The sequence below is a fragment of the Agelaius tricolor genome, unplaced genomic scaffold (genome assembly GCF_023055355.1).
Source record: "Agelaius tricolor isolate 1412-34295 unplaced genomic scaffold, bAgeTri1.0.p SCAF_23, whole genome shotgun sequence".
NCBI classification, from domain to species: Eukaryota; Metazoa; Chordata; class Aves; order Passeriformes; family Icteridae; genus Agelaius; species Agelaius tricolor.
In genome coordinates, this window is record NW_027269283.1 from 1,919,591 (window position 1) to 1,931,932 (window position 12,342).

A 12,342-nucleotide genomic window follows, 5' to 3' on the forward strand; every position below is an offset into this window, starting at 1 on the left:
AAATGCCGGTGCCTTTGGGAATGATCCCCAGACAATTATCCAGTTATGGGAGAAACCTCTTGGAAGGGAGGAATAATCAGCCCCTAGGGGTGAGTGCAGCCCTGCACAGTCCCTGGCTCTGGCTGCTAACAAGCTCTGCCAGGCTCTGTGCCCTGCAGCAGCAGGGAGGAGGAGGGCTTTTAGCTCACTTTGTCTAATGTTTGCCTAATTAGCACTCTGCAATCAGCGAGTCACCCCAACGCCCTTGCTAGCCTGGGGATGTGCCATCCTGAGCTTGGGGACCATCTCTGAGCCTGTGCCAGCCAGCAGTGTCCCCAGGGCTCAGGCAGCTGCAGGAGGGGCTGTGTCCCACCCCAGCCCCTTCAGCCAGGGCAAGGCAGTGCCTGCCTCTCAGAGCTCCCCACAGAACCATTTTCCCTGCCTGTTTTCCAAGTGAGAGAGAGCTCCAGCCCAGCTCCCACTGCTGCCATTTGTTATTCAGCCCGTGCTCCCAGCTGCAGGGAAACCCATTTCACGGCTGTTAGCAGGGCTGTGCAAGGCACCAGTGTGGGGGATGCTGCTGAGTGTCACCAGCACGGCCATGGCTGACAGGGGATGGCTGCAGCTGGATCCTGCAGCTTCCCAGGAGCTGGGCTCGGCTTTTAGCAGGGATGGCCCCAGAGATGCCGAGCTGCCTGTGCAGGAAGCACAGAGGGGGAAGTGAGAGCCTTCCCTTGGCTGGGCCTCCTCCCCCACACTGCCCTGATGGCTCAGCCAGAGATGCATCCCAGGCTCCCCGGGGACCAAAGGCATCCTGGGCAGTAGGGAAGTGGGTTACAAGGGCTGCAAGGGATCTCGAGTCCATGCTGTCACCAGGATGCCTTTCCTGTCACCGAGGTTGACACAGATCCCAGCCAGAAGCTGGTTTCAAACAGAGCATGACATGGAGCGCCCTGGACCTGTGCATATGGGTACATTTGTGACTGCCCAGGACACAGAGGGGATTGTGCACCCACCCAGCTCCACAGCACCACTGGGACACTGTGGGGACCTGCAGGATGTGGTCAGGATACAGCCAGCAGCAGGCACTGTGCCAGGGACAGGGACCCCACACATCACTTGGAGCTTTGCCCAGATGGAATTGGGCAGGGCCCAGGGGGCTGGGCTGAGCAAGTGGCCAGGGACATATAAAGTGTCCCCAGAGCAGTGGGGAAGTCCCACAGGCCCCCCTGGCTGGGGCAGAGCCAGCAGGGAGGGATGGAGCACGCTGAGGGCAGGTGCTGCTCGGGTTTCACAAGCATCTGTAGCACGGTTTGGGTTTCAGTGACTCAGGCAGGGCTGGGGGTTCCCATGATCCAGGGCCAGGACACCTGCTATGAGCAGAGCCTAGGGAACACCTCCTGGTCCCCTCCCATGTCCCACTCACCTCTCTGAGCTTGTCCATCTCGTTCTGCACCACCTGCTTGGCCAGCTCGGTCTCGATGAGCCGCTGGCGCAGCTCCTCGTTCTCCTCCTCCAGCCGGATCCTCTTCTTCTCCACCACCTCCAGCTCATTGTGGAGCCTCACAGAGACGTCCTTGGCCACCTGGGGACACAGCAGGGCTCTCCTCAGACTGGGACTGCAGCTCCTGGGCACCCACAGTCCTCATGAGGAGATCACCAGGCAGTTACTGAGACCCTCTGGAGGAGTCTCTGTCCCCTCAATCCTGTGCTGTGACTGTTCTTGTTCCTTCACCAGCTCCAAGGCTGCCCTGCATCCACATTCCCTGGCCAAATCCTGCCTTCCCCAGCCCTAGCATGATGCTGGGAGACATTATTCATCTTTTTCCCATACCACAAAGCTGGAGAAGCCCCCAGCAGGCTGGAAGAGCTTGTAGGCAGTAGCAGAGCAGGCAGCCTGTCACTGCAGGCAGCAGGCCAGGAGAAAGAGGAGCTGCTTCATCACATTACAGAAAAACCAGCAGCTGCCCCAGGGTGAAGGGTGCCTACATCCCCCCCAGAGCTCCCCCTCTCCAGATCCCTGCACAGGAGCACTCCCCAGCATAAAGGGAGCTTAGTAACACAAAACACACGCTCCTGCATTTGCAGGACAGCAAAAATTGTCCCAAATGCCATTGGTCTCCTGCACAGCCTGGGATATCAGCACAGTGGAGGCAGCAGCAAGCCCTGCTGCAGGATCTCAGGCCATGGGGCTGGGCTCCTGCTCCCCTGAGGATGGGCTGTGCTTTCTTTCCCAGAAAGGGAGAAGCTGGAGGGGGTGTTTTTGGCAGCAGCCACCCAAGCTGGGGGGGAGCTGATGGGTGGTTTGGGGAGGGGATTGGGGCCCCAGCAGGGATGGGCAGTGAGGCGGGTTCACAGCCCAGCACTTGTGGCACGTCTTGGCTCCAGGACTGGCTGTTTTCTGCTCAAAAAACAAAGTTAGTCCTCGAGCTGTTGCACATCCATCCCGAGCTGTCTCTGAGTGCCACCGCACCCCCTCTTGGCAGCAGGCTCGGTGGTGAGAGCCCTCAGCAAACACTCACCAGGCTCCTGGAGGGCGAAGCAACGTCACCCTGCAGAAATCCTCCTGTCCCTGCCCCAGCCCCACGTGCCACCATGCCTGGGGCTCTGCAAGGTTTTCCTGAAGGCCGAGAGAAGCAGCTCCCAAGCCTGCAGGGTCCTGCTCCCTGCACACTCATGATGTTCCATCCTGCAGTGGTGGCCCCATCACATCCCCACAGGAGCAGGCTAAGGGAGCTCAGCCCCAGGGCACAGGGCTGGGCTGGGCTCCAGCCTGCTCACATATGGCACATTCTCAGGCAGTGCTGGCCCTCTCCACCACCAGGACCCCCTCAGACCACCTGTGAGCTGAAAGCCCTGCTCCCCACTTCCCACATCAACACTGCTAGCAGGGAATTATAACACCTCCAACAAAACTGCACATCCTCACAGAGCTCCCTGTACCCCGACATCCCCTGCCACCCCCATGCCCACAACTCATCAGAGCCCCCTGAGGGGGCTGTCTGGGTGGGGAGGTGCCCTCCCAGGCTGACCTTGACGTCCTGCTCGAGGCTGTGGATGAGCTCGCCGTCCACCTGGCCGGTCTGCGCCACGCGCAGGCTGCGGCGCTCGGCCTTGCGCAGCCGGTACTGCAGGATGCGGCACGTCTTGCTGGCCTGGTCCAGCTGCTGCCTCAGCTCCTGCAGCTGGTACACGTCCTCCTCCATGTAGACATCCCGCATCTCCAGCATCTCGGCGCGCAGCTCCTCGATCTCATCCTGCAGCGAGATGTTGGGTTAGACCCTGCAGCTTGCTCTGCTCGCTTTCCACCTGTGATACATCCCTACCATGGCTCTCCATTCTCCATCCATCATCCATCCATCCATCATCCATTCATCATCCATCCATCATCCATCCATCCATCATCCATCCATCATCCATCCATCCATCCATCCATCCATTTATCTGTCCATCCATCATTCATCCATCATCCATCCATCCATCATCCATCCATCCATCCATCCATCCATCCATCCATCCATCCATTCATCATCCATCCATCCATCCATCATCCATCCATCCATCCATCCATCCATCCATCCATCATCCATCCATCCATCCATCCATCCATCCCATGACCCATTTTCACAGGTCTCCAAGCCCTTGGGCCAAGCCCAATCCTTGCAGGAGCAGGCTCAGAGCCAGCTGGATGCCGTCACCCAGGGGTGAGCCAGTCATGTGGGGGGAACAGCCAACAAAAGTGCCTGAGAGTCTTTGTGGTAAAAGAAAGAGGAAGGTGGGGGAGGGAGAGGAGCTGCAGGAGCAGCTCAGGCAGCAGCCACAGGGAGAAAAAATTAGGTTATGTTTGGAAAAGATGTGTCAGGGAGGCAGGCGAGGGAAGGAGGAGATGGCAGGCGAGGACAGCTCTGAGGGGAGGCAATGTGGGGACATGAACCAGATGCCACCAGTGCTGGGGATTGTTTTGCCACCAAGCAGCAGTCCTTGGGCTGGGTCCTGTGTTCCACCTCTTCCCAGTCTCATCAGCTCTCCCAGCACAGCAGAGCCTCTGGCACAGAGCAATTGCATCACTGCCACAGCAGGGCCAAGGGTGACATCCCGCTGGCACCAACACTGGCCCAGAGCCTCCTCTGGGGATATGGCACACGACTACTGTGGGGTCCCCAGTGCCACCTCCTCATCCAGAATGGGACTGTGGTCATGGGGATGCTCAAGGACTGTCCCCTGTCATCCCTGGGGACTGACCAAGCTCTGTCCATGTCACCATGAACATCGTGCCAGCCCAAATCCCCTAGGCAAACACTCCACCCACCACACCAGCTGTCCCTCCTCAACCAGACCCAGTGGGACCAGGGATCCCTCCTGGGAGGGATCAAGCATCTGCTGTCCTGCCAAAACCCCTGCCACTAAAGACCTCCTGACATTGCCAAATGCAACTGGCACTTGAGAGTGGCTCACACTGCCACTCTGCACCATGGCATGGCCAGGCAGGGAACAAAAGGATCTGGCAGAGGATTGGGGATGCTCAGCCCTGATTCCCCCTGGGCAGAGGGGACAGGGGACTGCCCCCACATTGCTGTGACAGTGCCCTAGAGCCCGAGATGGCAGCTCTGTGCTGGCTCTGCCAGGCGCTGGCACAGTGGCTGCCACACTCACCCTGCCTGACAAAGCCCCAGCTGCAAGAACTCCCCGAAAGGAGAAGCCAAGCCTGGGGAAAGGGCCTGCAGCTGCAGGGACAAGTCACAGTCGCTCACTGTTGGCTTTAAACACTTTGTAACAAAGAAAGAACCTCAATTAGACAATCCCGGATTATCTCCTGGCCTGGGAGCCCGGTGGCACCACGGCCACCAGGGTCCTGTCACCCTCTGCTGCTCTGCTTCCACACAGGGGGTCCTGAGAACAGATCTGCTTCTGTTCTGTCTCAGAACAGAAACAGCCCCGAGGCTTGGAGATGAGCACAGGGGGTCCTGGGGACAGACAGGCTGCTCAGGGACAGCCAGACTGTCCTGTGAAGGGGCATCACTGCAGACATGTTTGAGAAAACCTCCTGGACACGTCAGGTGTGAAACCCCCCAGGGACAAACCACACGTTCCTGCAAGGGCTGGGATGCACCATGGGGTGACAAACTCGGTGGGAACCCCCCACGAGCACTGCCACCTCCCACCCTGGCAGGGCCACAGCAAAACCCCCATAAACCAAACCAGCCTGGAGAGCTTGTTTGTAGCATCCATTCTTTGGGAGTTTTCACAGAAAAAAAAAGGCATTATGGATTGCAGGTGAGCAGGCACACTGCAGTGGGTGAGGAAAATCCTTCCTTTCATCACCAAGGAATCGTGGCTTGAATACAGCTGCAATCCTCCTTCAGTGCTGACCATTCCAGCTCTCACTTGCCATGTGGCTTTCCCAGGCAGCAGCTGAGCAGGGCAGCGAGCAGGGACCTTGGAAAAAACCCAACCACATCTTGCATTTGCTGGAAGAAAGCCTGGGCTTGCCCTGCTAAGAGCTCCTGCTTGTTTATGCTTTGGGTTGTAGCAACCGTTATTTTAGGGGAAGGCTGTGTCCAGCCTGGGCAAAGCCTGGAAATGCAGGCAGGGATTGGGGCTGGGGGGATTGCAGGAAAGCAGTGCCTGTCTTTGCTCCAGCTGCAGGAATTCACTCACATCCCATAACCTGATAAATTCTCTGCAGGCATCCACAGCCTGCCCCAGTTTGCCCCACGGAGGTAAACCATGCTGCTAAGCCACGGTAAAGGGATTAGGATTGGAGAGTGGAAAAATGCCAGGGAGAGAGCTTGGAGGACAGAGCTGATCTGCTAAGGCAGCACATGAGGTGCACTGGGGTCCCCTCACAGCTTCAGGGGTCCCTGATGGTCACAGAGCCTCACCCTTTGCACATCTTCTGGAATTAATGCCCAACCCAGCAAAAAATCCGTCTGGATTAAGGTGAAAGCAGAACCAGGAGAGGGGAGGAGCCCCACAGAAACATCCCATATTCAGGGGGGGCATTGAGCACTGTAAGGGATGTTAAATGAAGTGTGACACGGTGACAGGTGGGCAACACTGAGGAGGAGATAAATGACTTCTCTCCCCCACAAATGCCCTGGGGACTGCCCTGCTGGGCCACTCACCCTGTAAACAACAGAATGCCCAACCCTATGGGAGTCACAGCCTCCCAGCACCCATGGGCTGCTCCCCTGCTTGTCCTCCAGGGTCACCCAGTACTGCACCCTGCTCATCCCATCTCTGCAGCAGCAAAGGTTTCACAGGTTTTTCAAATTCCAAGATTTTTTTTACACTAGAAATCTCCTGTCTCAGAAAAAATGCTGGGAAGCTGCAGTCCAGAGAGACTCATTTGAATGGCCCAGGGATTGTGTGCAGAAGCAAACAGCCCATTTTGTGGCTGCAGGAGCCAGGTTATGCTCAGTGGAGGAGCTCAAGAGACAACCTACCTTCAACCTCCTCTGCACAAACCTCAGAGACACTGTCTCTCCCTGGGGAGATTATTAAGGAAACTAAGGAGTGGAAAGGTGGGATGCAAAGTGCCTGTTTCCAGCTCAGGAAAAAGAAACCATGCATTTTTAGAGAAAGAGGAGGCAACAGCTCTGTCTACACGTGCACTTGAAGGACATCAGCTCTTTCAGGAAGGGCTGAGCTTTGGGGTGATGACCCTGAGCAGTGACAGGGCAGGAGAGGGACCAATGGAGATGGCAGAGCACACCTCAGAGTGCAGACCAGACCAGAAGCAGAATTAAACCCTCAGATCTCCTTCCCAAGGGGAGTTACACGCTGACTTTGGCTCCTGCAAGAATGCAGCAAGCTCTGAGCAGAGCAGGGGGCACACACTGTGCAAGCCAGCAGGACCTGCTGTCTCCAAGGAGCAAAAACAGCAAGGGACACAAAACAGGCTCATGCAGCTCACCCACTGCTGGCTGTGGCAACCTTGGCACGCACAGCCAAGCAGCAGCAGCCTGCCCATGGAGGATGGGCAGCATTTTGGGGGGCACACCCTGCAGTTTCATCCCCAAACCTCAGCAGAGGAGGAGGAAGGCTGGGAGCAGGCTGGGTGTGTGGCAGAGGAGCCTTTGTGCAGAGCTGGGCTGTGCTGGCAGGGCTGTGCCTGCGGCTGGCCCCGTGCAAAGATGGGGATTACAGTGCAGGACAGCAACAAGCACGGCTTCCTCCCAGATTACAGCACAAAAGCAGCAGCTTTCAATTAACTCTGAGCAGGCAGCCCGGCAGGCAGCACAGGGAATTATGCCTGAATTTGTCAGGGGGGGGAAAAAAAAAGAAAAACCAGAGGGGATTTTTAAAGGAAACTGCCCAGGGTGCTCAGGCATGTGTCCTGCCAGCAAGGGGAATGCAGGAAATGCAGCACACCACAAGCCCATGGCAGGGTGCAGTGGGTGGAAGGATGGGCAAGGCACACCCATGTCACACACAGGGGCTTCTCTGGGTGCATTAACAGCAGCTCTGGCCAGCTCTGACAGCAAACACCGGCCATCCATGTCATGCAGGAGCTCAGTGTGTGCTGAGCCCTGCCCCTGGCTGGCATGGCAGCTCCCCCTTGGTAATGGGAGTGAGGGAAAAAATCAACATTTCTCAGCTTTACACCTGCCCCCATAAATTACCAGGCAAACAGCTGGGGGCTCTCTGCAGCCCATCCCGTGTTGTGCAGCATCCAAAAAGGCAAGAGGCTGCAAAACCCCTTCCAGGGTGGCTGCTTGACAGAGCTCTGCTCCCCAGCTCTGCAGGTGGCTCCTGGGGCTCCCAGGCATGGTCCCTGCCCCTGTGGCCAGGCAGAGCAGGGACTCAGTGCCAGCCAGGCTGCTCAGACACAGCCCCCATACCCTGTGGGGGCTCTCAGAGAGCCCTCGCTGGTGGCATGACTGCCATGGGGGAAACAAGGCACCCAGCCACATTAAATGTTTCTCCACAGAGCTGGGAAATGCATGTGAGCCCCGGGGGATGTGGGATGACTCAGGGCAGGGAGCAGGAGGGGGACAGGCAGCAGGAAAGGGCACTCAGATCCCAGCGTTACACGGCTCTTGCTTCAACCCCTTCCCGAGGAGGGGAGAGGGAGAGGAGAGGGAGAGGAGAGGCTTTGCAGGCAGCCCCTCCCCTTGCTCCAAACCCTCCCGTGCCCACTCTTTGTCTGCCTGTCCCTCTGCAGCTGCTGCCGTATCACATCTCACATTTTCCAGCCTGCTGAGCAGGGCTGGGAGCTGCTCTCCATCACACTGCTCAGCAACAGTGAGCTGGGGCAAGGACACCAAGCCACCTCCTCCCTCGCCAGGCTGCCAGCCTGCCCGTGAAAACAGCCCTTTTTGGGGAAACACTCAGAATAACCCCTTCAGGGGCGTCACAGCAGGTGCAGAGACCTGAGAGCAGGGACAAGAGGAGACCCCAGCACACCCAGAGAGGGAGGAGGAAAGCAGAGCCTTGCACGAATGTGGGGTGCAAAGAGAAAGGGGTGAGATGTGCTTAAACAAGTGGGTTTTATCAGGGCAGCTGAGGGAGGATGGGACGTGAGCTGGCACTGCTGGAGCTCTGCTGGGAAGCTCCCAAGCCCAGCGTGCACCACACGGGTGTAGTAGCAGCACACACGTCTGGCTCGTGCCACAACGTCACCAAACCTTCCCTCCCGCCCCCAAAAATCCTCATCTCGCTCCAAATACGCACTGGTGCTGATGAATACGTGAGAAAAATATTCATCTGCAGCTTTTTGGGTGAGTCCTAGGAAATAAGTCACCTGGGATAAGTCTGATTCATCCACACCTGAGCTGCATGGCAAGATGGGCAGTGCCAATCCCTTGGGTCAGGGCTTTATTTTTGTTTTTAATCCTGAAATGCCTGAATTTTTAGCACAGATGGCACAAGCCAGCACTCTGCTGCAGCCCAGCCCAGTTTTCTGCTCCTTGCTGGAGAAACTAGGCAAATCTTCCAACATTTTTTGGAGCACAAGAGGTGTGTGCTCTGGGCTTCTGCCCAGCTGGAGCCAGGGTAGCACCCCAGCCACCTCCTGCTCCAGAGTCAGGAGAAGTGAGCTACAACATGGAAACACAGATAGAAGCAGGATGCACATGTCAGGGAGGGGACACAAGTGCTGGCAAAGAAGGGATGATGCCACCAGCATCCCCATGGTGCACACCTCCAGCAGCTCTGCCCTCTCCCACTGCCCCTGGCCAGGGGATTTCAGCTGCCAGCCCTCAGGGCAGGTAAATCACTCACTCCCTGCTGGCCTGCAGCTTGCCAGGAAGGACATCACGTGGGAATGGAGGAAGCAGGAATGGCAGCACTCGTTCTTGGAAAGCCAGGGGCCTCATCTGTATTTTTCCAGCCCCCAGTAAATCAAAGCCTTTGAGCTGTTGCTGCTAATTTTGGCAGGAGTTGGGACACCAGCTGTGCACTGGGGCTTTGCTAATGGACAAAGGGCCTGATTGAGCATCTTCCAGTGCATCACCCAATGCCCACCTTGAGGCTGGAATCCTGACACTTTCACAAACTTGGGCAGCAGCAGAGGAGAGCTGGCCTGACTTCCAGCCTACAACACCCAAAGAGCACCTGGGGAGCCTTGGTACCCAGCCCTGAGCTTGCCAGCAGCTGACTGCCCAAACAGCTCAGCCACAGCTCCACCATGAAGGAGAGCAGAGGGCACAAAATGCCTGCAGCCAGCCCAGGATGTGGCTCCTGATGGGTGCTGGTGCCCACCAGGCTGGTGTGTGACCAGAGGTGGGACAGCTCGGTGTCCCTGTCCCCTCACAGCACGTCTGCCCCTATGAACCAGGCAGACCTGGAAAATGGCCCCAGGGAGCACAGGAACCAGGGGAAGAAGAGAGCTGGAAAATGTCCCCAGGGTCTGGCAGCTGCAGCAGCAGGCAGGGAGAGCAGCAGGGAGCCATGCCCAACTGCCAGGCCATGCCCAGTGCACAAGGTCAGATTATGCCATACTGTGTCCCAGGCTGAGCACATCCACACCATGCTGAGCTGTGCCAGCCCAGGCTGTGCCAAGCCTTGCCATGCCAAGCTTGGTTGTGCTGCACCCAATGTGCTGTGCCAGGACAAGCCATGCCCAGCTGGGTCACGCCTGGCTAACCTGGCCCACGTTGTGCCAAGCCATGCCATGGAACACTGAGCTGAGCAGTGCCACACCACGCTGGACCATGCCCAGCTGGGCCATGCTGAGCCAAGCTGAGCTCTGCCCTAAGTTCAGCATAGCCATGCCAGGCTTAGACAAGCCAGACCCTACACCCAGTCATGCTACACTGTGCCAAGTGAAGCCCAGCCACAGCATGGCAGGCCAGCATTCCCTGGCTGTGCCATGTTCAGGGATGCCATGCTGGGCTGAGCCGTGCCAAGCCCTGCACCCAGCCATGCTGTGCTGCCCATCTGAGCCATGCCAGGCTGAGCTGAGCTGTGCCCCATGCCCAGCCATGCCCTGGGATGCTGAACTGCACCAGGCTGGACCCAAGGATGTTGTGCCACATGGAGCTACACCTTGGGATGCAGTGCCATGCCACGTCATGCCATTGCCAGGGATGCTGTGTCATGCTGAGCCATGCTGAGCCATGCCGTGCCATGCCATTGCCAGGGAAGCTGTGCCATGCCATTGCCAGGGAAGCTGTGCCATGCTGCACCGTGCACAGGGATGCCATGCTGTGATAACCACAGATGCTCTATTGTGCTCAGGGATGCTGCACCATGCTGACCCCTGCCCTGGGATTCCAGCCCGTGCCATGCTAAGGCCAGGGATGCTGCACCATGCTGAGCCATGCCCTCAGATGCCCTGCAAAGCTCTGGGGACGTTAAACCACGCTACAGCCAGGGGATGCTGACCCCTGTACAACAAGCCCTGGGATGCCATGCTGTACCACTACTGCCCAGGGATGCCATGACACACCGAGCCGTGCCACGGATGCCACTGCACACCGAGGCGTGCCAGGAATGCCACACCGAGCTGTGACAGGGATGCCACACCGAGCCGTGACAGGGATATCACTGCACACCGAGGCGTGCCAGGGATGCCACACCGAGCCGTGCCCACCTTGAGATAGTCGTTCTCGGAGCGCAAGTCCTCCAGCTCGCGGAGCAGCCCGTCGGTGCCGGCGTCCAGCATCTCCTCGGTGAGGTCGGAGAAGGCGAGCGAGGTGCTGAGCTGCAGGCGGCTGCTGGCCACGGAGGCGGCCGAGGGCTCCTCGGGCAGCGGCGACGCCTCTCCGGCCGAGGGCGGCGGCGGCGGGGCGCTGCCCGGGGACTCGCCATCGCTGCCGCTCAGCCCCAGCTCCAGCGACAGCAGCTTCGCCTCCTCCGAGGCGCTGCAGTCCGACACCTCCGAGCTGCTGTCGGTCAGCCCCGAGCCCGGCCCGGGCGCGGCGGGCACCGAGCGGGGTCCCGACCCGCTCCTCCTGGCCGCGGGGGCCGCCGTCTCGGCTCCGTGCCGCCGGCCCTTGGGCCGCGCCGCGCCGCGCCCCGCCGGCCCCTTGCCGCCGGCCCGGGCCCCCGGCGGGCCCCGCTTGTCGGTTCGCCCGTCCTTGCTCCCGCCCGGTCTCCGCGGGTGCGGGTGCGCGCCGCTCGCCGCCAGCCGCGGGGCCGCGCCCGGGTGTCCCCCGCCGCCGCCGCGCCGGCTCTTGGCCAGCGACCAGCCCGGCACCTCCTTGGGGCGGGCGGGCGACGGCGCCCGCTGCGGCTTCTTCTTCCTCTCGGGGAGCAGCGGCGGCGGCGGCGGCGGCGGCGCAGGGGGACCCGGCTGTGCCGGCGCGGCCTCCATGTCCCGCTGCGCTGCGCTGGGCTCGGCCCCGGCTGCGGCTGCGGCCCCGGCCCGGCCCCGGCCCCGGCTCCGCCCGCCGCCGCCGGGCGGGGACGAGCGCGGGCGGCGAACAAAAGGCGGCGGAGGGAGTGTGGGGGGAGGCGGGGGGCGGCCGCGCTGGCGGCAACAGCGACCCCTCCGCCCGCCCGGAGCCGCACCATCCCACCCTGCCCCGGTGGATGGAGGCGTCCCCGGCGGATGGGGCATCCCCGGGGTGAGGGATCCCCCGCGGGTGTCTTCAGCAACGCGCGTTCTTTGGGGAGCCGTGACATGGCAGGCTCTGCCCAGCGGAGAGCCCCTCGTGTGTCCCCTGCAGAGCGGGCCGCTGCGGTACCCCTGCGGAGGAGGGTTACACCGGGGCATTTCAGCTCCGGGGACACCCCTGAGGGTGAGTGTCCCTGAGGACAGCTCTGTGGAATGGGGTCCCCAGGGTGTCCCTGTGAGCGCAGCTCCTCCGGGGCAGTCTCAGAGGTGAAGCTCCCCGAGGGACACTGTGTGACTGTCCCCCGGGGCACCGCTGTCACTGCAGGGCATCCTCGGAGCTGGATGTGCCCCGTGGCTGG

General features: G+C 60.0%; 1 protein-coding gene across 2 annotated transcripts in view; it reads right to left on the reverse strand.

The window, feature by feature from the left end:
- The window catches only part of MTCL2 (microtubule crosslinking factor 2), a 29,622-nt gene extending 17,774 nt beyond the window's left edge, over positions 1-11,848 (reverse strand). Inside the window, exons 1-3 of one of the 2 annotated variants that reach the window (XM_071447086.1) lie at positions 11,018-11,848; positions 3,012-3,236; positions 1,406-1,564 (exon numbers count right to left, since the gene is read on the reverse strand). In XM_071447086.1, the coding sequence (XP_071303187.1) occupies positions 1,406-1,564; positions 3,012-3,236; positions 11,018-11,740 (1,107 nt within the window). In that variant the 5' untranslated portion in view covers positions 11,741-11,848. The remainder of the gene's footprint in view (positions 1-1,405; positions 1,565-3,011; positions 3,237-11,017) is intronic. The other variant, XM_071447085.1, reaches the window with a different exon arrangement.
- Between the last annotated feature and the right edge of the window lie 494 nt (positions 11,849-12,342).